At 57.2% G+C, this 23,706-nt stretch overlaps 1 protein-coding gene and 3 non-coding genes across 14 annotated transcripts in view; all 4 read right to left on the reverse strand.

Moving 5' to 3' along the window:
* Window positions 1-235: 235 nt before the first annotated feature.
* PRRC2B (proline rich coiled-coil 2B) overlaps window positions 236-23,706 on the reverse strand; it is a 74,289-nt gene continuing 50,818 nt past the window's right edge. For 2 of the 11 annotated variants that reach the window (XM_040963664.1, XM_040963663.1), the window contains exons 14-31: window positions 20,103-20,319; window positions 17,546-19,582; window positions 16,214-16,419; window positions 15,735-15,880; window positions 15,152-15,293; window positions 12,014-12,096; window positions 11,486-11,674; window positions 11,200-11,394; window positions 10,765-10,851; window positions 9,871-9,975; window positions 9,570-9,762; window positions 8,743-8,840; window positions 8,040-8,164; window positions 7,503-7,743; window positions 5,729-5,884; window positions 5,057-5,148; window positions 2,978-3,059; window positions 236-2,062 (exon numbers count right to left, since the gene is read on the reverse strand). In XM_040963664.1, coding sequence (XP_040819598.1) covers window positions 1,931-2,062; window positions 2,978-3,059; window positions 5,057-5,148; window positions 5,729-5,884; window positions 7,503-7,743; window positions 8,040-8,164; window positions 8,743-8,840; window positions 9,570-9,762; window positions 9,871-9,975; window positions 10,765-10,851; window positions 11,200-11,394; window positions 11,486-11,674; window positions 12,014-12,096; window positions 15,152-15,293; window positions 15,735-15,880; window positions 16,214-16,419; window positions 17,546-19,582; window positions 20,103-20,319 — 4,526 coding nt within the window. In that variant the 3' untranslated portion in view covers window positions 236-1,930. Of the gene's footprint in view, window positions 3,060-5,056; window positions 5,149-5,728; window positions 5,888-7,502; window positions 7,744-8,039; window positions 8,165-8,742; window positions 8,841-9,569; window positions 9,763-9,870; window positions 9,976-10,764; window positions 10,852-11,199; window positions 11,395-11,485; window positions 11,678-12,013; window positions 12,097-15,151; window positions 15,294-15,734; window positions 15,881-16,213; window positions 16,420-17,545; window positions 19,583-20,102; window positions 20,320-23,706 lie in introns of all 11 variants that reach the window. The other 9 variants (XM_040963656.1, XM_040963657.1, XM_040963660.1 and 6 more) reach the window with 8 other exon arrangements.
* LOC121145156 lies at window positions 6,292-6,377 on the reverse strand. Its single transcript, XR_005881953.1, has one exon. It is a non-coding gene; the product is annotated as a small nucleolar RNA SNORD62 (small nucleolar RNA).
* LOC121145158 lies at window positions 9,057-9,142 on the reverse strand. Its single transcript, XR_005881955.1, has one exon. It is a non-coding gene; the product is annotated as a small nucleolar RNA SNORD62 (small nucleolar RNA).
* On the reverse strand, window positions 10,370-10,455 carry LOC121145157. The gene has a single exon (XR_005881954.1). It is a non-coding gene; the product is annotated as a small nucleolar RNA SNORD62 (small nucleolar RNA).

A 23,706-nucleotide genomic window follows, 5' to 3' on the forward strand; every position in this document is an offset into this window, starting at 1 on the left:
CAGGATGGGGATCTAAAGCCAAAAACTCCAAATTCTACCACTTTGGACTCTTGCATCTGGACATGTCTCTGCACGGAACATGACCCCGGAGAGGGCTGGGGCGGCAGGAGGTTCGAGCCCCCCACCCCCCGGCACTGTGCAGGAACAAGGCTGCAGCTGGGCTCCAGCAGAGGAGTGCTGGCCTCCACAAGCAACTTCTGGGCCTTTCCTGTACAGAATAACCAGACGGTCTATATAAATAGAGCAGTGAAACATTTACTTCGTTCTCACCTAGACCTACAACATCAATACATATAAATAAATTCTAGTGTTTTGTTTTTATTTGGGGTATCAGGGAGGGGGGCACAGGGTGGGAAGAGGGCTGGAGCTGGACAACAGGTGACCTCAGGGTTTTATTTTTTCTCCAACAGGAAGTGCTGCCATTCAAAAGGCTGGTCCACCTGAAAGAAATGACTTGTAACAGCATCCAGGACTGTTCTTTGGAGTTCCAGAACAAGAAGACAGTTTTTCCTTTGACCACGTGCGCCGGCACAGGTCTGAGTAAGCCGGGCTGTACTCTAAGGAGCGTGGGCAGAGGTGAAGGCTGGCCGCTCCGCTGACCCAGGCTCATCCAGGGATGGCTAGGCAATGAGGTGAAGGACAGAGGCTCACCACAGGGACAGGGAAGGACAGCAGAAGAGGGGACACGGGTCCTTGAGTGGGGAGGGAGAGGGAGGTACAAGCAAGGAAAGTCTGAGGTGAAGGCCGGAGCAGGAACTGCTGCAAGCTACAGGTGAGGCGGTAACATGGACAGCTGCCCCGGTCTGCCCAGGTGGCCATGGTGAGCAGTTCCTAAGACACTTCTTCCAGGCTCCATGCGACTTCAGGAGCCAGAGGTCGAGCCCCAGAGGCCGCTGTGCAGTCTGCTCCCTGAGCCACGTCTCCTGCAGATCAACTGGTGGTCAACGTGGCAACTCCCACAGGGAGTTGGACGGCTGGAGAGCCCCCTCCCCTTCATCGCCCTTGGGATGACTCCTGCCAAATGCACACACCACCAGGGGCACAGGGCCCAGCAGCTCACACACACCTTTGGTGAAAGTGGCTCTGCAGACCCATGGCACTGTCCCTCCTCCGAGGTCGCCCAGGGTGCCTGGCCTGCTGTTGCTGGAAGGGAAGACCAGATGCCTGTCCTGCAGGTGTGACCTGATGGCTGTTCCCATTTGCCTGTCACTCACCTTGGGCCAAGCACAGCGCCCCCTGCAGACCACTGTGGGACCTAGCAGGGACTCTATCCCACCGCCAGTGCCCACTATGCTCAAACATCATCAGTTTCAGGTCAGGGACTGGAACCCGACAGAGACGAACCTCACTGCTGCCCACCAGGGTGCTGCCCACCAGCCTGCCCTACACAGCCTCCATGGTCAACCAACAGAGGGTCAGGGCTGTGTCCCCAAGAGCCGCCTCTTAAAGTGGCACAGTGACGCTTCAATAGGACAGAAAGCAAAGGACACTGCTGGAAACAGGGGGAAGAGAATGGCGAGGAACATATCAAAGTTCGGCTGTACAGACGGAACTGGCATTGTGTTCACTGCCTTTCTCTGTAAAAGCATCCGGCTGCAATGCCCTGCTGCCCAATTCATGTGCATGGAGACAGGAGGCAGGGCTGTGGGCGCTGCTGGGCACCCCGGCTGGCTGCGCGGAGCAGGACAGAGGGGAGGTGGAAGGGTGGCACGCCACGGTCACGCGGGAAGGAGGACAGGGGAATGAGGGAGTCATTTGCTTTTTCTTGTGTCAGAGCAAGCAGGTCAGTGGCATGTACCCACGGGCACGAAGCTGGCTGACAGGAGCTTTCTGGAGCGGAGGTGAGGAGGCGCTCTCAGCCCGCAGAGGGCGCAGGCTGTTGAGGCCGGGGTGGCACAGTCCTCTGGGTGGCGAGCAGCAGCGGGCACCTTCAGGCCTTACTTTCTTCCACCTTGACGGCCCGAGGCTTGATGGCTCCGGTCCGCCTCACGTGGGAGGCAGCCGAGGAGGCCTCCGGCAACGTCACGGCTCCCAGGCTGGGCTTCTCATCCATTCGCTTTGCCTTTGGATAGAGCAAGGGGAAAAGGAAGTGACCCTCATGCAGAAGCACCTGTCTGGAGAGCTTCTGCCACTCCTTCCCCGTTTCCGAGCCCCAGAGCAAAGCGGGCCCGAGCAGCCCAGCCCGAGGAACCTGGGAGGATCTGGCTGGGGCACTAAGGGCGGTGATGAGGGAGTAGCAAGAGCCAGGCCCCCCACCAGGAACTCAGCAACGCACATGCTCCTGAGGCTGCCTGTGGAGCTTCTCACATCAGGGTGCCCAGCCAGAGAGCTCTTCCGAATGCCCATGCATGCCCCACAGAGCTTACTGCCAGCTGACGGGCAGGCTGGACCGCTGGCAGGCTTGGCTAGAACTGCCCACACTCCTCTCTTATGTGGAAACCTTCCCCAAGGACTCCCACGGGACACTGCGAGTTTCACTCTGGGTGCGCTTGTCTGCACAGTGCCTAGCAGCAGTCCTAGTCCTGACTGTGAACTCTAGGAGATGCTTTAGAATTTATTCTGGAGGAAGAGCAGTGACCCCCTGGAGCAGTGGCGCCTCCCAGCCAGCACAGCAGGGTAGGCCCTGACAGCTCCTCGCCCTCCGCAAGCCCACCCAGCCAGGACAGACGAGACATAGCACTCACTGCAGCCACCACGCGCACCCCCCGGCTTCCAGAGCCCCCCACGGGCCTAGCCCGTCTCCCCGAGGGCCGGCCCAGTGGACTCAACGTCCTCCCTTCTCTGCAGGACAAGGGAGGACCTGGATACCCATCAGGAGGAGCAGTTTGCCAGGGGGCCTGGGCTCCAGTGGCCAGTTCAGGCTCCAACCACCAGGTGCATTGTCCCCTGGGTTAAACAGGCGGGACAGGCCCTCCTCCCAGGGGCCGTAGACGGGCCTCGGTGTCCGGGACGGGGGGTCTGGACAGCCAGCTTCTACCTGTTGCACGTAGTGTCCCTGCACAGAGCCCATGTTAACTGCTGATCCACAGGGCTTCCCACTGGGGCTAGCAGAGCTAGGCCTGAAAAAACCAAAGGCAGGGGTTGAGCATACACGATGTGTCACCACAGAAATGGAGTCACAGCCCAGCACACAGGAAGCATGAGGCCGGCAAGGCCACTGGCCAGAGCTGTCAGCCTCTCGGACAGAAGACACCACACACAGGGAACGGACAGTGCAGAGCAGGGCAAGCGGGCGTTACTGCCCATCCTCGCAGTCTCGAGACGGCGCTCAGGAAGGCACATCAGCAGAGGCCCAGGCCCCAGGACAGCCGGTTAGCAATCACCCTCAGCCTCTTGAGGGGCTGGAGCCCAGCACTGAGCCAGCAGCACGCTCAGAGTTTCTCAGGCCTTCGCTTTTGCAGAGGAAGCTAGGGGAGACTAACAGGCAGTGTTCCCTCTCAGTGTGTCCCTCTGACCACTGAACCCCAGGAGTGTTGTTGGCAAGATGCCCACGTGGTGACAAATTGTGACGAGTGCTGGGGCAGAGGCCTGGAGGACCCCTGTAGTGTCTCTCATGCCTGTGTTGGGGCACTGCCCTCCCCAAATTATCTGAGCTGTTACAGCAACCCTCAGGGCACGCCTGCACAGAACTCTCTGGAAAACACTGCTCCAGTTATACGATGCCCCGCCCGTCCCCTCCTCCCTGACACCAGCCAGCTCCCAGTGAAGGCTGCCCCTAGAGGAAGGGGACTGCTCCAGGAAATGCAGAGGGCACCAACGCAGACCTTGGTTCTCCCGTGGAACCTACGCCACACCCTGCTGTGCACTCTCAGCAAGCCCTCTACTCGCCCAAGGACAGGCTGTGCCAGCCCTCCAGCTGCACCGACAAACAGCTCTCTCTCTGGGAGTTTCTGTTTTCTAGATGTTGCCTCTCTCAGGAAGGCCAGAGGCTTCCGGGATCTGCCTAAGAGTAAAAGGAGCCACTTCTGTCCTCGTCATGTGTGGCTGTCCACTCATCTTTTCATACGGTTCTATTGTTTTGGTCAAAATGAAAGATTATTGTGGAAAATAAGACATGCTAACAGACCAACTAAAACAAATGATTCCAGGAAAGACGGCAGGGGAAAAAGTCCCCAAAGTCCCTCCTCTGAACTGGAGTGACAGAGGAAGTCCCAGGCTCAACGGCAGAGCAGGGCAGAGCGGCCTCAGGCACAGACTCAAGGAGGACGGGCCTGCCAAGCACCTGCGTGTCTGCGTGTCTGCGTGTCTGCGTGTCTGCGGGCTCACCTGTAGGTGCTATACATCCCAGGTGCGTGTGTGAGCAGGGTCACCAGGAACCTCTTGCATACGACATGCCTCCTGTTCTGAGGGCCCCGCCTGGCACACGGGAGAAGCCAGCAGCAGCAGAAGCTCCCTGCCCCACACCACCAGCAGGGATCTGAACCCAGCTGAGGGCACAGTGGCGCATGTGCCTTGTGCAATGCAGCAAGAACAGCTTCGCAGCCTGGTGACACCAAGCCCCGTGGCAGAAGTCAGGGCCTGGGACAGGTGGCCACCTGGGCAGGAGATCCCGCCTGCCTCAAGACTGATGAGAAAGCTGTGAGGAAGTTGGGGTGGTTCTGACGCCGTCGACAACACAGTTGCTCCAGAGAGCACCCTCACGCTCTCTGTGTAACCGCATGGAGACACACCCGGGCTGCAAGGGGGCGTGGACCACAGGCTCCCTGAGCACTGAGACACAAGGGGGCGTGGGGGCGTGGACCACAGGCTCCCTGAACAGACTCACAAGGGGGCATGGGGGCGTGGACCACAGGCTCCCTGAGCACTGAGACACAAGGGGGCGTGGGGTCGTGGACCACAGGTTCTCTGAGCACAGAGACACACACAGTCTCAAGGGGGTCTGGCCACAGGTTCTCTGAGCCACTGGGTTACACATGGGCTGGGCTGCAAGGGGGCCTGGACTAGAGGCTCCCTAAGAATGGGGACACAAACAGGCTGCAAGGGAGCCTGGACCACAGGCTCTCTGAGCCACAGGGTCATGGGTACAGTGCACACGCAGCCCAGAGGCCAAGCTTACCTGTAGGCCTGTGGTGATGGTACAGAGCTTCCTGTAGGAACATTCTGTTTACTGTCGGCAAAGTGGAAGCCTTTTAGCTCCATCTGAGAGGACTGAAGAGACCAAGAGAGCCACCATCATCTCACAGTCAGACGGAAGCCACCTGGCACAGGGCCCAGCAGCACTTCCAGACAGGAACCATCAGACCCCTCCCCCGCAGGCTAGGAGGGCTTCTTTTCTTTCTAAAAGCAGGAATCATTCCAGTATTTTCCCTCTTGTAAGCAGAGTGCTAACTGTGCAATCACAGGGCAGCAGGCCTCAGTGTGCCTAGCTGCCTCTGCACTGTTGGTTGGACACGCCAAAGGCCTGAGCATTGGTGTGGAGTGCAGATCCTGCCCTTGGCCCCAGCCGCACCCCACCAACATCTCTAGGACCTGCGTGAGCCATGTCCTGTTCAAGGTCCCTTGGGCATGTGATCAGACCTCACTTGTAGGCGCTGTGCTGTCTACCCCAGCAGAAACAGTACAAGGCCCAAGCTTCCTGGCATTCCAGGGTGCTGCAGAGCCCAAGGGGGTGGGGGCAGGCTGCACCCCAAGCCACTGGTCTGGCTACCACATGGCAGTTCTCAGCTCTTGGGAAGGGCTGGTGAGAAGGCCCGTCCCACTGCAACCCGGGCGGCTGGGTCATGGTTACCTCTCTGCTGGTGTTCAGGACCGGTGGCTGGGAGCCGGGGGGAGGAACTCTCCGGGGAGCCCCAGCAGAGAGAGACTGTCCGGGCGGCAGCTGGATGGGCTGCGGCAGGATGAGAGGCTGCTGCCCAGAGCCGTACCGTGGCAGCGGCATGGTCAGCTGCTGGACAACAAGAGCAGTCAGGAGAGGGCAGGTGTGGGAGACAGGCATATAAACACACATCTCAAAAGGAAGACGCCAAGGCTTGCACACAGCAAGCACCAGAGGCTGCTCTAGACTTCCCAATCACATGACTGGGAAAGGAGAGCAAAGGCAAGGCCAAGGTGGGCGCCTTGCGGGAGCGGACGACCTCGAATGGACTGCCTGCGGCCAGTGAGTGTTCGCCCTGAGTGCATGAGGTGCTGGGGACACCACAGGGGCTACTGGACTCAAGAGTCAGTGTGACACCTGTTGCACAGGGTGGGCAAGGAGGTCAAAGTGAAGTCTGCCCATCGGTGTGCAAGGCCAAGCAAACACCTCTCAAATCCAGAACAAGAGGGCCACAGGGAAGCAAGGGCCACATGTGGTCTCTCAGTCACAGTCCTCTTCATCTCCCTGCTATCGAGTCCACAGTGGAGGGTCAGAAGGATCTATTGGAACCGCATCACTGAGACAAACATGTAGCGCCATGCTCCTTGCAGCACAAGTAGGTGCAGGGGAAGGTGGTGAAGACACACTGCCATATCACAGAGCCAACTGCAGCTTCTGTGAGGCCCATCCCTAGCTGTGTAGCTAACAGACCGGAGTGCATGAGCAGACACAAGGAGACCAAGTGGGCCAGGACACTAGGCCAGGGGGTTGGGCTGTCAGACGGAGGCACCCGGCTCTGACCACCTGGACAGCAGGTGAAGTCACATCTCAGACACGGCCAGATGCCGGGAGACAGGAAGGCAGAAAGATTGGAGTCCACCTGAGACTCAGTCCAGGAGTGAGAGGATGAAGAACCCTAGGGTCAGAGGGTGGCCACACTGGGCCAGATACTCAACAGTTACTGAGAGATACAAGGAAATCAAGGGAGAGGATCTGAGGAAGGCAAGAGGAAGCCCATGAGTAACACCCTGGAGGCCAAGAAAGGCCTGGAGTCCAGGATCAGCGAGCCCCAGGTCACGGCTCCTGCTGAGCTATACAACGGGTGGCCAAGGACAGCGCCCAACTAGAGCTGACTGGTGTGATCAGAACATGTCAGAGATAGGACACTGGAGAGAGCTGGAAAATTTGAAGGTGGCAACTTAAAACCTGAGATGTGGAGTAGGGTTCTTTGGTAACGACCGTGTCTGGATGGAATGGACAGAGGCCATGAACCGATAGGGCAGGGTTCATGGCACAAGACTAGGGGTCATCTATGCAGACATCAAAACTACCAGAAATTAGAACAGGGGCCACGTGGAGAGACTGCAAGTCCATGGCCAAATAAGGAGAGGCCTTGAGCAGTGTCGGACTACCCCAGCCAGGGTAAGGAAGCTCTGTCAATGCTGAGTTCAATGGCAGGGTTCTCAGGGCAACAGAGGTACTGACTGGCCGTGGGGTGTGTTGTGTTGTGGGCTCTAGTCTCAAAGAGCTAGGAGAAGGCTGAGACCACCTACCCCTCCCCAGCCCTCACAGCACAAGGGTAGGGAGGAGGGCCATGCATAGGCACGGCAGCTGGAGGACCTGCATGGACACGGCATGCAGGAGAGGTGAGGACCAGGTCACAAAGGAAAGAGAGCCCTAGAGCTCTGGAGTTGGGGGGATTCCTGACCTGTGGGAGCGGGGAGTCCAACAGCTGGGAGGCGCCCAAGCCGGCAGCCTGGCTGAGCTGGCCCTCGTAGACTAGGGCTTGGTTCCCACTCATGGGCTGATAGGGCGAGCCGGACTGTGGCTTCACCATCTCCAAGGGCTGCATGCCAGGGAAGGCCGAATATGGAGGCTTCAAGGCTGTGCCTCCAGAGAGGATCATGGTGCTGGGCGGTGACAGGCTGGGGTGCATGTACACCTGAGACCTGCGAAGTTGGAAGACACAAAAGTTGGGCAGATGCTCACACACAGACTTCAAGTGTGGGCAAGGCTGGGATCCCTGGCCTGCCCACCACCCCAGCCTAATGACCCGCATTTACAGTAAGCTGAGTTGGTGCTGCTGGTGGTGCAGGGATCCTAGAGTGAACATCACTGGGTCAACAGGCCAAAGGCGAGAGGGTGGGAGGCAGGACGACACAGGAAGCTTCCCGTGCAGGGCTGGAGTCCCCCCGCCTCCCATGGGGCACAAGACTGCTGGTTTCCAGTCAACACGTGAGCTCACCTGAAGGGCTGTAAGGAGCTGAAGATCTCCTGAGACTGGGAGACAGGAAGCCCGCCCCTGAGGCCCAGCGGAGCCTGAGCCTGCAGGGACGTGTGCAAGGAGAGGGGGATCTGCTGGGCAGCGGCCTGCAAACAGCAAGACAGGCAGGTCACTGTGCTGTCCCAGCTGCCACTGACCCCCTGCTCCTGGCATGACCAGATATGACCACGCCTGTTTCCTTGGGCTTCTTTGTTTTTCAGAGAGAGCCTACAGCAAAATACTGGCAGCAATTCCAAACATGGATTATTTCCACCACACATGTCAGAGGTGAAGTTCAGAAACGCAATGCTGAATTATTGTCAAAAACAGAAACAGGTAATATCCAGCTTTTTAAAAGCCCAAATTTTGTAAAACCAAGGAATTACCAAGAACATGCTTTAAAGAAGACGCCCTGCCCTGTCATGACCTCATAGCTGCACCCGAAGCAGGTGTGCAAGGGCAGCAAGCGCTTCTGGCAAGACCAGACCAGCTCCAGGAAGAGACCCTGCTCACTCTGTGCCACCTCTTGCTAATGTAGCCAGGCTTCGGAGCCCAGGTCTTTCTTCCATGTCTCTGGTCTGTGCCTGTCCTGATGTGCCTACCAGGAGCTAGGCATTACATGGGAGGGGCACAGAAATCAGATGAGCAAGAAGTAACAGCACCTGCCAGCCCCTCCCTCCCTCACCTGTTGGTAGCTCTGCTGCTGTGGCATTGTCGGAGGAACCAGACGGGGCTGACTGGCAAACACATGCCCATCCAGGTACAGTGGAGGGAGGTGGCTGCCTGCACACAGAAGCAGGGTACATTTGAGCTGCTGGATGGCCCTCTGGACACACACTTCCCAGGACGAGGGTGTGGGCATGCGCACACACACACACCTCCGGGAGCCTGGGGGCTTCAGCTCAGGCTCAAGAGCAGGGGGTGGTCTCTGGCCTGTCGTTCCCACCGGCCCAGGCCTGTGGCTGAGGGGTACTAGACTGCCACTGACGGCTGCCTTGGTCTCTCAGTCACAGTCCTCTTCATCTCCCTGCTATCGAGTCCACAGTGGAGGGTCAGAAGGATCTATTGGAACCGCATCACCGAGACTTCGGCAGCCGGGACTTAAAATCCACACCCTTTGGTACCAACACAGTGACAAGTCTGGCCACAGTCAGGACATGCAGTGGTCTTGAGCAGTAGCCCAGCGGGCAGGAAGCACTGTCCAGGTTACGCCAGGAGCTTCCCATCACCTTCAGTTTGTTTTCGGGAGAAAGAAGCTGTGGCTGAGAGGTGAACTGCTCCCAGACCCAAGGCTGGGGTCTGCCCCAAAGCCCTATCTTGGCTTGCTCCTCTCACAGGAGGCGGGGACCTCACAGCAATGATGGCCACACCTGAAAACCAACCCCTGCTTTGACAGGTGCCAGTCACACCAGACACAGGATTCAGTACTGCAGTCCACAGTTCTCCCGGATAACAAACAGGAAGGGTACTGTGGTCTGGCTCTGGGTGGGGATAGGACGACACGTGAGATACCTGGTATAGAAGCAGAAGGTGCAACAGAAGCCACTGGCATGGGAGGCATGGACACTCCAGCAAAGGAGCTGTAGCTGGCCCCACTGGAGGCACCCACGGAGGACGGGGGCTGGATACTTGAGCCAGCACCTCCTGGAGAGCTCTGCTCTGGCAAACTGGGTGAGTTTTCCCAAGCCTTACGTGCAGACTCCATCTTTAGAATGAAGAGATGTGGGGGGAATGACAGTTAGCAGCAGGGACCTGCGGATGTTCCCCATCCACCCCCTGCCCCGCTAAGCCTTGGCCCAGCTCAGGCTGTTACCTTCAGAGTGAGGTCGGCAGTGGGGAACGACACTGGGGAGAGGCCAACGGCCCTCTGAATATGGTGGTCCCGCCGCAGGATAGGAATACCCTGTGCTAACCCTGCCTGGAGAGGGGGAGAGAAAACCACGGAACATGAACGCAGCAGGACAACTTGTCCAAAGGTATCCGGCAAGCTGAAACCCACGTCCTGCAGGTCACTGCACCGTGCCCGCCAGACAGGGACACCAACAAACAAGCGGCCGCACACCTTGGAGATGTTCTGGTCCACAGAGGGAAAGCTTGGGACTGTCACTCAGCCCAGACCCTCCATCTGCAGACTTCTGCTCTGCGCCACCGTGGTGGGAAGACACCACCTAGGACCCGCATTTGTGACCACAGGACCTTGTCTACTCCACGTCTGGATTTCCTGCATCCACCTGGGAGATTCTGCCCAGAGGCCTTCATTTACCCTCTGCTGCACTGCGCACCAAGCAGGAGCTGAGCGCTGCGCAGCATGGTCTCTCAGCCACTGTCCTCTTCATCTCCCTGCTATCGAGTCCACAGTGGAGGGTCAGAAGGATCTATTGGAACCGCATCACTGAGACTCAAAATCCCCACTCAGCTGTAGCTCCCTGTTCCTGAGGCGCCCAGCTGCAGACTGCAAGGCCCCTGCAGAGAAAGGCCTCTGGAAGGCTTTGCTGGACATGGATAGGCTATGGGTGCCACGAGTCACAGCCTAAGCAGGTCCAGAGCCTATGAGATCAGAAGACCCGGAGGACAGCAAACTGTCAGGGCAACACGTGGCTGGCTAGAGACGGCATCACACCTCCTAACTGTGAAGAACGACCTGTCTCATTTTCACCTGGGGACTTCAGCAAGACAGGCAGAGCTGGGAGAGAAAGCACAAACTTACGTTGCTGGCCAAGGCATCCTGCAGTTTAACAACTGGGTTTCCTGCAGGACCAGAGGCAGAACCAGGTGGCAAGCTGAAATCTGAGTCCTAGAAAAGAGGCAGAGAGAGAGAGAGCTGCTGGGCCCTCTGGACTCCTCGCTTACCCAATAGCACGCACTGACACGGGCCACCGTCTCAGCGGCTCCAAACCCACTAAGCCACATTCACCGGAAATAACCCTGAGCAAGATAAGCCATCCGACTTCTCTTCCTGCCCCTGGGGTCTGGAGCCCGACTGGCACCAGGAAGGCCCATGGTACTCCAAGGGCCCTGCGCCAGCCCCTGGGATCAGCTCAGTCCCCAGTCTTTGCTGTTCCTAGGAGACAGCCCTGACTATGGTCCCACCTTTCCAAGTACCAAAACGAAACAGAGAGGGAGAGAAGGATATCAGCCTCACTTTTGGATTCACTCCAAATTCAATGGGCGGCACAGGCAGCACGGAGTCCACGTGGATCTCCACCCCGTTCACAGGCGGGATGGCCCCTTGCAGCCTCTCGGTTCCTTCTGATCCCTTCCTGTTTTTCAGAGAGCGCTCATTGCCAATGGGTCCTGGTCTGTGCTCCTTGCTCTGTCCTGGGCCTTGTTCAGAGTCCTTGATGGAGAAGCAGAGAGGCTGAGAAACACACACACATACACACACGCGCGCGCAGGCTTGGCCAAGGTGAAGGAAACTTCCAGGTCACCTTTTGCTCAGATGGCTTCTGAGCCTGCTCCTTGTGGCTGTCGGCCTTGGGTTCCGCTGGGCTCGGCCCATTCATCTCCTCTGGTTTCAGAGTCCCGTATGGGGAGCTGCGCTGGGAGGAGGTTGCAGACGACTCCCGAGACTCGGCACTCAAGTCCACGCCACTATCACCCTGGCTGCTCTTCAAACCCTGCTGTAGAGCACAAAATGCCGACTCCACAACACTGCTCTAGAATGGACAACTGCGAGGGGTGCTAGGTTCCACCCCCATGCCCCACACCTGCCCCCCAAAACCTGGTCCAGCACTGGGCCCTGGCTGCCGTGCCAACCCTGTCAAGCTCCTAACCACCAGGCTGTTTTGAACCCTGGACAGAGTGACTGTCAAGCTCAACTCAGAAGCAGCCCCCATCCCACCCAGTTCCCCCCCAGCCCCGGGGCACCCGCCTCCCTCTTACAGACACATTACATCCAGCAATAGGCCAGGGCTCTGACTCGGCCTCCAGCCCCAGCTCAGTGGGCATACACTCACCTCGCCAGAGCTGGGCTCACTGCTACTGAAGGCGGTGACAGCTTTCCTCCAGGAGTCGCTGGTTGCAGCCTGCACAGGGAGTGCTGCCAGGACAGGAAAACAGGCAACAGAGCCTGTGACTCCTAACACAGGCTCAGCACCACTCCCCACATCGGCTCCCGGCCCCCATGCCAGCCAGCCTGGCGTGCAGCAGGTAACACAGAACACACGGCGTCTGCGGCAGCAGGGAGCATGGTGTCCCTACATCTTCCAAAGTCCTCAAATTGCTTGGTAATAAACAAAACAGCCACTTTTTATTCCAGCTTCTGAAAGTCTCTATCCTGTAGCTGTGCCGTTTCTCACAGTTATATAAGGAGTGGTGAATCTATTTTCTTTATTTTTTTTTTTTCTGACAAGGACCATTTGGATACTGATATCAACTTTTGTTGGTCACAAGAAATTATCAGCTTAAATCTTAGCCTGTTGGGCCTGATGTGATGGTTCAGTGGCTAAATCCTCGCCTTGCATTCACCAGGATGACATTATGGTTCCATTTCATGTTCTGGCTGTCCCACTTCCCATCCAGCTGCATGCTTGTGGATTGGGAAAGCAGTCGAACCTTAGGATCCTGCACCTACATGGGATGTGGAAGAAGCTCCTGGCTTCTGGATTCAGATTGGTGCAGTTCCAGCCACTGCAGCCACCTGGGGAGTGAAGTAGTGGATGGAAGATCTTTCTCTCTGTCTCTCCTCTCTGAAAATCTGCCTTTCCAACAAAAACAAATAAATCCTTTAAAAAAGCCCAGTGAGGAAGCCAATCAGCTAAAGTCCTTGCCTTGCGTGGGTTGGGATCCCATTTGGGCACTGGTTCTTTCTTTATTTACTTTTGTTTATCTATCTATCTATCTACCTACCTATCTATTTCTTGTGGGGCACCAGTTCCAATCCCAGCAGCCCCACTTCCCATCCAGCTCCCTGCTTGTGGCCTGGGAAAGCAACAGAAGATGTCCCAAGGCCTTGGGACCCTGCACCTGCATGGAAGACCTGGAAGAGCTCCTGGTTTCAGACAAGCTCAGCTCTGGCCATTGCTGGACATGGGAAGTGAATCATAAGATGAAAGATCTTTCTGTCTCTCTTCCTCTCTGTATGTCTGACTTTCCAATAAAATAAATATATCTTAAAAACAAGAAAATTGTACTTTGCTATGAATGTATTTATTCACACGAGCCCCAGGCCAGACATTTCTCAACCCTGCCTGAAGGCATTCCTGAAAGCCGCCCTCTCCCTGAAGTCTCTGAGACCCAAGGACGCACGGCTTACCGACCCTATCAATCTGTCAAAAGCCACCGTGAACGGACAGTGTGCTGCCTGGGCAGAGCGCGAGCCCTCAAAGGCTGCAGAGCCTGAGGGAGCGGCGCTGGCCAGAGGCACGCGTAGGCACTCACACCTGCAGCAGGGAGTACTGCCATGCCACACTGGTACTATCATCAATACTTTATCAAAGACTGTCACACTACCTTTCGATGGCAATCAGCCAGAGTCTGCAGCTACTCAGCCTGGCCTAGAACTGTGGCTTTTACCAGAAATCACAGAAGGCTGTGTGGCCCAGACCCCAAAGGGCGCTGGAGTCCACCAGGGGCGAAGAGTGCAGCACCCTCGGGCATTCACCTACCCTGAGGGCGCACCACAGGCCTTGCCCAAGCGGGCAAACAGGAATCTGCTCTATTAAAACAATCTCGGGGGCCCAGCACCGTGGCCTAGCTGCTAAAGTCCTCACCTTGAATGTGCCGGGATCCCATATGGGCGCCGGTTCTAATCCCGGCAGCTCCACTTCCCAACCAGCTCCCTGATTGTGGCCCGGGAAAGCAGTGGAGGATGGCCCAAAGCCTTGGAACCCTGCACCCGTGTGGGAGACCTGGAAGAGGTTCCTGGCTCTGAAATGGCACAGCACCGGCCATTGTGCTCGCTTGGGGAGTGAATCATCGGACAGAAATCTTCCTTTCTATCTCGCCTCCTCTCTGTATATCTGACTTTGAAATAAAAATAAATAAATCTTTAAAACAAACAAATAAAAAACAATCTCAGGCTTTAAACAAGTTCCCAGAAAGACAGTACTGGATATTAATCTTTTCAAAGAATTACATACATATTTATATATTTGAAAGACAGAGTTACAGGCAGCCCTTCGGTTGGCTGGTTCATTCCCTAAATGGCAACAATGGTCAGGGCTGGGGCAGGCCGAAGCCAGGAACCCAGACCATACGTGGGGCACAAGCACTGAGGCTGCCCTCCACTGTTGTCCCAGCTTGGAGTGGAGCAGCTGGGATGCAAACACACACCCATACGGAATGCTAGTGCTGCACATGGGGTCACAGACCCCAGAAAAAAATTCTTTCATGTAAAATGTACCTCACTCTGGTCTCAGGTCTACATATCCTAGTCAGTGTTTCAGCAGGCTCTTACTGAATTCTCGTTTCATCCATGGTCTCCTCCCACTTGCTAGTCCACAGGAGGGAAAAAATGGGTAACAGGGCAATGAAAGTTAGTCCAGCTCTCTGAGACGTCCCCATTTGTGGGCTCATGCTGTTACAGGCCACTGGACACACTGGGCACTCAGCTCCTACAAAATTGTAGGCAAGAAGTAGTGTACATCTGTTCAGAGCCACAGCAGTAAACAGCACGAGCAGGCATGCGGCAGCTGAGCTCTGCCACGGAATCCTGGGCTCAGGAGATTCTGCCTACAGTCATGGCAGAAACAGGCAGTGGGTTAAGCCAAGTGCAATGTTGGTATCCCATACAGGTGCAGTCCTAGTTGCTCCTCTTCCAATCCAGCTCCCTGCTAAAGACCTGGGAGAGCAGCAGCAGATGGCTGCGGTGCTGGGCCCCTGTCCTCGTGCGGGATCCTGAGGATGAAGTTCGGGGTGTGTGGGGTTGGCCCTGGTCACTGTAATCACTCTGCCCTTCAATCGATAAACTAAACGTTTGTCCCCCACTTTTCTTGGGTTTCTGTTCTTACTTTCAAGTTTAAATTAGATACACAGACGCTTGGCGAGGCCTCTTTCAGGATGGATTCCGTCTCTTGTGTTCTTTGCGCCTCCCCAAACCAACAGAAGAACAGCTGTAAAGAAGCTGGCGAGCCGAGGCCCACCCTGGCCCTCACCTTGGCTGCTGCTCTCCCAGATCTCGGTGCCCAGGCTGCTGCCAGGTATGGCCACGTCACCCTGCTCCAGGCACAAGTTGCTTTGCTTTTTAGCAAATCGGGGAGGAATGCGGGAGGAAAGACCACGACCTTTGACAGGCACCTGAAAGGGGAGAGAGGTGTTCCAGTCTGCCTGGGATATGAGAAGCAGCCAATTCTCTTCTCTCCAGCAGAAGCAGCATAGCCCCCCAAATCACACCACTGCCAGTCTGGGCAAGAGTGGCTCAGCAGGTGGCCGGGGCCATGTGCAGGGTCCAGCCTGAAGGCTGACAGCCTAGGCCTCGATTAACCCCAGGGAGCAGCAGCCCAGCCACCAGGGACAGAGCGCTCCCCCTGGGCTGTCATCCCCACCAGTCACCTTCCTTCGGACTCAGTCTCCTCCTCTGTAAGAAACACCCCCACCCCAAAAGACGCTGGGACAGCGGAGGCTAGAAGGCAATGCGGGCTTAACACCAGCTCCACCTGGAGCTTTCCCCAGAGCCCACCATCCTTCAGCCTGCCCTCCTGTCCCCTACCCATGATTCCCTGCCTCGCACCCTCTCACCTGAACGGCTTGCTCCTTTTTCCTTCTCTCTTCCTCCAACAAGCGGCGCTGCTTCTTGGTCAGGACCTCGATGAAGCCTTCACCCACCACAGAGCCCACCTCACTTTCCTCCCCGGGGCTGGACCCACAGTTGTCAATGATGGCATCTGAACCAAGGTGTCACAAGAAGGAGAGTGTCTGCATTCATCAAAAAGCCAGAACTGTTGACTCCACAGGCACCTGACAGCTAAGGGCAGGCTCCGTCTGGGGGACCAGCACTCTCACAGCTCTGGGCCCTGGGCACCCCAGCAAGGTGTGAGCAGGCACCAGGGCAGGAGTGTGCCCTTGCTTGGCTCACACCCACCGGCCTGTCTGGGACAGATCTCACAAAAGCTAACGCTCCCTGAAAGGGCACACCGAGAGCACTGCAAGTGGACTGCTGTGCCCTCCGGCCCTGCCTGGGGTCCCCTCTCCCTAGGACAGGCAGGGGCCGGACTCACTTCCGTAGCTCAGGTCAAACTGCTTCCGGGCCTCCCCCTGCTCGCCGGCCCTCTGGGCAGCCAGAGTAGTCTCCTTGTCCGCCTTCTTACCGGCAGCTTCAGGACTCTCAGAGTTGGCATGTGAGGCCCGTTCCAGGGCATAGGGTGAATGGCTGTTCCCACTGCTGCAGCCACTAAGGCCTCCAGGCAAGGCCTCATCTGGGGACCTGCAAAGGCAAAAGAAAATTTCGTGAGCTCAGAAACAAGCAGAGGTTGGGAAGGAGAAGACTAAATGCACACACAAACACAGCAACCCCATCTCGGGCCAGTTCCCTCCTCCTTGGCAGGCAGGAGCCACTGGTCAGCACATTCGTGTGCCAACACACACGGACACAGGCTGCACCATGGCCCCGCTGAGCACAGTTCTGCCTGCTATTGGGAAGCAGCATGTCCTCCAACCCCAGCCTGGCCTCTGGGCCTCTGTTCTCTCTGTGCTATTCTGGAGTTTACCAGCTCCAGAGGGGAGGGAAAAGCTTGGGCGCAGGATGTGTCCCAAGGGTGGGGGGCTGATCTTCCCCCCACATGCATAACAGCCAGAAGGCAGCAGTTGGCAGCACAGCCTCGGCATCAGGGATTGGGGGCAGGATCGGCCCGACAACCGCGGGAGTGTGCGTCTCCCACGGCTGCCGGCTGTACCTTTGGGGCGACCAGTCTGGGTGTTTGGGCCCTGAATGCTCAGGCAGCTAAGGACCGTGAGGCAATCCTCTAGGCTGCTTCAGGGACACCCTGGACCCTGGTGTCTGGGGCTCCTGCTGTACTGGCTACACAGATTCCTCTTTGCCCGACATAGGCAGCCTGTGCCCATGAGCCACCAACTCCAGAGAAGGGCCCCAGCCACCTTGCCTCTTCAGGGCTCTGTCTCTGCTGAGGTGGCAGCCCGCTTGGAGACAGTCACCTTTCTGCAGCCAGAGGGTCAGCAGGGATAAGCTGCGCTGCAAGGCAGGAGCTCAGGTGGAGCCACTGGTGCCTGGCAGGCAATGCCCACGCAGCAGTGGCCGCTCAGCGGGGCTCCTGTGGAGGCTGAGCTCATGGGACAGCAGCTGGGACAGCAGCCAAGGAGGACTGCTGCAGGCGGGGAGTACTGTCAGTTTTCATTTTGACAAGCCACAACAAGAACACACCACAAGAGGCAGACAAGCGATGCAGGAGTAAGTGGATGAGACGCTCACGGACGATGGCGTGGTAGGGAGCCCGGCAGGCCAGGTGCCCAACACACGGCAAGGGAGCATGCACGGGGCAGTGCTGCCAAGGGACAGGGGACAACAGAGGGCCCAGGAGGAGCTCTCGCGTTACCTGTTGGCTTTCACAGGCGTCCCGCTCTGCTGGCTCTCGTAACGGGGGGATGTTTCACCACCACTCGGCCTAGCAGGCTTCTCCCCAAACCCTCCCGGCTCCAGCTTGCGGCTCTGTCTGTCCCCCAGGGGCCTCTGGCTGGAGAAACTGCGCTTGGCCATCTCCTTCTTCTCCCCCAGGCCGGCCCCACACAGGCCTCCATCCCCCAGTGGGGCAGCTGCAGCCCCATGGCCCTCGCGCCGCTCACGGCGCTCGCTGAAGTCGCTGCTCTCAGAGGCCGTCTCCCACTCCTCATTGCCATGATCAGAGGAGTTCTGGTACGAGAGCTCAGGAGACCTGCGGCTCCCGGCCCCGCTCTGGTCCCCAGGACAGAGTTTGGATCTGCCTGGCCACTGACCCGCCAGCAGATGCGGCTCCTCTTCAGGGCCCCACAAGCCCAAGGATTCTCGCTCCTGCCGGAGGCGCCGGAAACGGGGAGGCTTGTCCTGGCGTGGGGGGCGCCTCCTCCTAAAGGGTCGGTTTTCAGAATTTTCCAGATCAGCTGAGTGATCGTCTTGGAAGAAGGACCTCTTGTCCTCCATGCGGCTGTCCTCCACGGCTCTGCTGCCAAACACGTCGCTGTGCCTGTAGGAGTCTGTGACATGGTCTCTGTCGGAGGCGCGACGGGCAGCACCTGCATCGGGGCTGTACTCCTGCCAGGAGCTGCTGGCGCCCCGGCTCTGCCAGTGGGCAGTCTCTTTGGAGAGGAAGGTCCTCCGCCCGTAACTGCAGTTGCTGAGCCGGGGCGGGAGGGCGCGCCCGAAGGCCCGGGGGCCCCGGCTCTTGGCGTCCAGCACGCTCTGGTCATCGCAGTAGGTCTTGTGGGAGCGCCACGAGTCTTTCTTCAAGGCGCTCTCCTCCCGCTCCAGCAGCGCGCCCTCGTGCCCGGCCTCGGTGCCTCTCTGCCGGCGCCGCTTGGGCAGCTCGTCGTACTCTGAGCCCTCGCTGTGGGTCTCGCTGGCGATCCTGCGCCGGGGCTTGGTGCGTGGGCACTCCTCTGGCTGAGGGAAATCCCTCAGGCCCCGGCCCCGGCCCCCGCGTGGGGTGCTGCTGTAGATGCCACGTGCCCCAACGACCCCCCCGCCACAGACGCTGCCGCCACTCCCGCCGGTGGGCCGGCCGCGGAAGGTGAACTCGCGGAAGCCGCGGCCCCGGCTCCGGGCCTGCCCTCTGCCCCCAAAGGCTTGCTCCTCATCAATGAAGATCCAGTTGTTCCGCTTCGTCGGGGGCACCTCGCTGGACTCACGCGAGGGTCTGGCCTCCCAGGCCTTGTCAGGCTTCTCGTCCTCTTCCAGCTTACTAGCCTCGTGCCCAAAACCCGCCTGGGGAGAGCCCCTGGCCTCTGAGGGGGAGGAGCTGGCCAGGGAGGGGTCGTTTTCCTCCTCTTGGTCCCCTCGGACCTGGGCAACAGGCTCCTTGTCCTTGGCCGGTCGGGCGCTGTCCTCTCCGAGCTCCTGCTTCGTCTTCTCCAGCTCCTTCCCCTTGTCTTCCACCTTGAGGGCTTTCAGCACAGGTTTCTTGATAGGTCCCGACCTCCGGGTCCTGCCTGTCTGCTCCTGCTGCTGGCTGCTGGCGCTCCGCGGCTCAGGGGTCCACTCGGGCTCCGAGGGCGGCTGCTTGCTGGGGCTGCCTTCCTTCTCCCAGGAGACGCTGAAGGACTCCCGCGGGAGAGCCGGCTCCTCGGCCCCAGCGGCTGTGTCGGCGGCCTTGGGCTGCTGGCTGACATCCCAGCTGCCAGCGGGGACCAAGTCGGGCTCCAGTGGGGAGCGCCGGAGGTTAGGAGTGTGACCGCCAGGGGGACCCACTTCCTGAACATTCTGTTGGGATGAAAATAAAAGCTCCTGGCCTAGCCTCTGAGAAGAGACACAGCTGTCAAAGTCTGCTTGGGCCTTCTTGTCAAAAGCACTCAAGTATTCCTCCCCTCTCTCCTCAAAGAGATCGCGTTGGGCACTTACGCCCCCTGACCTTCCAGGTGAGGCAGAGTAAGAGCTTTCATTCCTGAAAAGGAACCAGAAAAACCAGTCAATGTGATTGGAGCTTGGTTCCTGCTTCCACGCTGAACAGAGCTTAGTTTTAAAAAGAAAAACAAAAACAAAAACCACAAGCATCAACACTTGCTCTATCTTTAAACACATCTCAGAGCTGCTGGGCTGTGGTGGTGGTGGTGGTGGTGAGCTCCAAGTCCGTGGGCGAGCAGAGGAACTGGCAGCCAGTGGGCTCGGCGTGCCAGTCTGAAGTCAGAGGAGCGAGCAGACACCTGCTCCGGAGTGCGCTGGAGCCTGGGAGAGGCGGCGAGAAGCTGGCGCTGGCTTTGTTCACTTCACAGGACCAGCAAGATGTGCCTGCCTGTGTTTCAGCAGGCCCAGTCCATCTCTGTCCCACCATCCGAAGAAGCCCCACCCCCCACCAAAAGCAGCCCAGCAGTGCTCCCCACCACCCTTCCCCAGGGGGCACCTGAGGTCCCGTGCCAGGAGCCTGCAGGCCCTGGGCAGCGTCTCCTCCGCTGAAGGACGCTCACCTGCCATGTACATCCACAGTCAGAGGGTCACTGGGCTTCGGGGGGGGAAGCGAGTAGCCCTTGCTCTGCAAGGCCATGTAGCCATCAGGGCTCCACACGGGGGTCGGATCGAGGGGAGTCACTTTTCGTTCTTGGAGAGGGGGTACGCAGCTCTGCTCCTCAGAGCGACAGCCAGTTCCACTGAGGGAGTCCTGGGGCATCAGCGGCTTCATGAGTCCTGGAGAAAGCAAACCACCGGTGTGAGCCCAACCTGGACACAGCCCAGCACCCTCCCAAGCCAGACATCTGGGGACCCTGACCCCAGTTCCCAGATGAGGAGTTCTGGGAGTCTCCACTCTAAGGTGAACAGCCACACCCCATTTCTGCAGGAGTGAGGGGAGTGGGGTGCGCTTCCTTTGAGGCTGATTTATCTGGTAATGGAACCCTGAAATTACAGACCGTTATTACATGCTATCTACATCTCCTAGTTCCTGACAGTAAGAAGGCCCCTGAGAAAGCCTCCTGTCACAAAGATATCGGACTCTCTGTTTATGTATGTATTTATTGGGGCTGGTGCTGTGGCACAGTGAGTAAAGCTGCTGCCTAAAGTGCCAGCACCTGCTGAAGCAAACCTGGGAAAGCAGCAGAGGACGGCCCACACTTCTGGCCCTGTGCCCACGTGGGAGGACTCAGAGAAGCACCTAGAACCTGGCTTTGCTTGAACCTTGGCTGTTGTGGCCTCGTGGGGACTGAACCAAAAGATGGAAGAGCTCAATCTGTCTCCCTCTGTAACTCTACCTTTAAAATAAATAAATACATTTTTAAAAAAAGATTGTTTCGAAGAGTTACAGACAGAGAAACACCGCTCGGGAAAGACATACCGCAGGCTTCTGGATGCCCACAGCTAAAGCTCTGCTGAGCCGGAATTCCTGTTCCAATATGAGCAGGCAGCTTGTGCGAGTGAGTCCCTGAGAGCTCTGGGAGACCCCGCCCCAGAGAGGCCACTGCCAAGGTACTTAACTAGTACTAGAAGCTTAAAAAAGCGGCCCGGCGGCATGGTCTAGCTGCTAATGTCCTCGCCTTGAACGCCAGGATCCCATATGGGCGCCAGTTCTAATCCCGGAAGCTCCACTTCCCATTCAGCTCCCTGCTTGTGGCCTGGGAAAGCAGTGGAGGACGGCCCAAAGCCTTGGGACCCTGCACCTGTGTGGGAGACCCGGAAGAGGTTCCTGGTTCCCGGCTTCCAATCGGCACAGCACTGGCTGTTGTGGTCACTTGGGGAGTGAACCATCGGATGGAAGATCTTCCTCTCTGTCTCTCCTCCTCTCTGTATATCTGACTTTGTAATAAAAATAAATAAATCTTAAAAAAAAAAAAAAGAAATTAAGACCTTAATAAAAACACAACACAAGAAAACAGATGTGAGAAACACATTCCAGTATTAAGCACAGCCACTAAGACGGGAGGGCCTGGGCGTGCCTCCTGGCTCTGCTCTCCTCAAGGCCCAGGGCACTGGTACGTGTACCCAGGGCAGTGGTACGTGTACCCAGGGCAGTGGTACGTGTATCCCTCCAATTTTCCAGCAGACCCTGGCTTTGCAGAATGGAGGTTTCTCATCCTTCTGCCTGTCTCTGCTTTTCAAACAAATGCAATCAATGTTTTAAAAATCAAAAAACAGATACATCAAATAGGAGACAGATTTCAGGAAAACAGAACCGTTTAAAAAAGAAAAAGAACAAGTGAGGGCCTGGAGCAGTAGCCTAGGCCCTAATGACCTTGCCTTGCTGGCACCAGGATCCCATATGGGCGCCAGTTCATATCCTAGCTGTTCCACTTCCCATCCAGCTCCCCGGTTGAGGTCTGGAAAGCAGTCGAGGATAGCCCAAAGCCTTGGGCCCCTGCACCTGTGAGGGAAACTTGGAGGAAGCTCCTGGCTCCTGGTTTTGGATTGGTTCAGCTCCGGCAATGGGACCACTGGGGAGTGAACCAGTGGATGGAAAATCTTCCTGTCTCGCCTTCCCTCTGTAAATCTGACTTTCCAATACAAATAAATCTTAAAAACAAACCACTCAGTGTTTCCTTGCAGACGGTAACTGTGGAGCAGTGACACTCACTGATTGCTATCTACAGCTGCCGTGCTCCCAACAGCAAAACTGAGCAGTCGGTCAAGGACAAAAAGATCTACTCCCCGACCACGTACAAAGCAAGCTCAACCCTGCCGCAGCATACGGACCACATTACCAGTCACCAAGCTGCAAGCTTATAAATTAACCCTAGAAACATAACCTTATAAAGCAGAAATTAATGACCTCAGACATTATTAGGAAAAGAGCAATTTCAAAGGAAGCAGGAAGACCAAAGGGACAAAAAGCAGAAAGTAATGAAGCAAGATTCATGCGGGCCGGGAAAAAAAAAAAGACTTGAAAAGAATGGTACCAGGAACCTTGGGAAAGGCTTGTGGTGGGGGCCTCACGGGGGAGGGCAGGGAGAACATTACGAATGGACAGAAGGGCTCCCAGCAGCCAGCCCGGCTTCCAGAACGCTCACAGTGTCCCCTTGCCGTGACCCAAGCGGCCCCGAGGAAGGGCCCGAGGATCTGGTCCCCAGCAGGAGCAGCCCTGGAGCTCAAGAAGGCGAAGGGCGAGGCGCAAAACAGGTAATAGGACACGGGCGAGCTGGCTAACCAAGAAGCTAAACCCAGGAGAGTCCCGTCAGGAAGCGCAGGCCCTGCGGGGGCCCTTCCCGTCTCCCTCCTCGCGCCAGTCAGGACACCTGCATGACCTGTTCTGTAAACGCAAGGCTTTAGGTCCTAGAAATGTTCTTTAAGCAGGAGGGAAGCCCAACTCCTCCCATGTTTTAAGTGTAAGTGACTTTAAGAGGTAAAATTATTTGTTGGGTGTTTATTTTTGGTACCAAAAAGCAGTGAGATGAACGATGCTGGGTGAGGGCAGAAACGTCACATTCCACGCGGGAGGCTGGATTTTACAGCCTCCAACACAGCACACGCTGAACGGCCACGTGGCAGTCACAGCTCATCGGTCGTGAACACTTGCAGTTACGCCTGCCAGAATCCAGCACGCTGCTCAGTGAGCCCACGCGTGCTCTGCAACCCTCTGCTTGTGCCAGGGCAGGCTTCCCGGTCGGTGTGCTCACACGCTCTCAGAGTCCTCTGCGATACTCAACTGTGAGCGGGGGACTTACGGATCAGCAACATTTGAAGATGCTCAGGCTTGGCAGCCTCATACAGAAGAGCGGCTTCCAAATTTGAAGTTGCAAAGTCACCGGGGACACTTTAAAAAAACAATGAGGTGCCTGGCACGGTAGCCTAACGGCTAAAGTCCTTGCATTGCATGCACCAGGATCCCATATGGATACTGGTTCTAATCCCAGCTGCTCCACTTCCCATCCAGCCTCCTGCTTGTGGCCTGGGAAAACAGTCAAGATGGCCCAAAGCCTTGGGATCCTGTACCCACACGGAAGACCCAGAAGAGGCTTGAGGCCCCTGATTCCTGGGTTTGGATCAGCTCAGCTCTGGCCATGGTGGCCACCTGGGGAGTGAACCAGTGGACCAAAGATCTTCTCTGTCTCTCCTTCTCTCTGTATATATGACTTTCCAATAAAAATA

The sequence above is a fragment of the Ochotona curzoniae genome, unplaced genomic scaffold (genome assembly GCF_017591425.1).
Source record: "Ochotona curzoniae isolate NIBS_2020 unplaced genomic scaffold, NIBS_Ocur_1.0 scaffold_3208, whole genome shotgun sequence".
Classification (NCBI taxonomy): Eukaryota; Metazoa; Chordata; class Mammalia; order Lagomorpha; family Ochotonidae; genus Ochotona; species Ochotona curzoniae.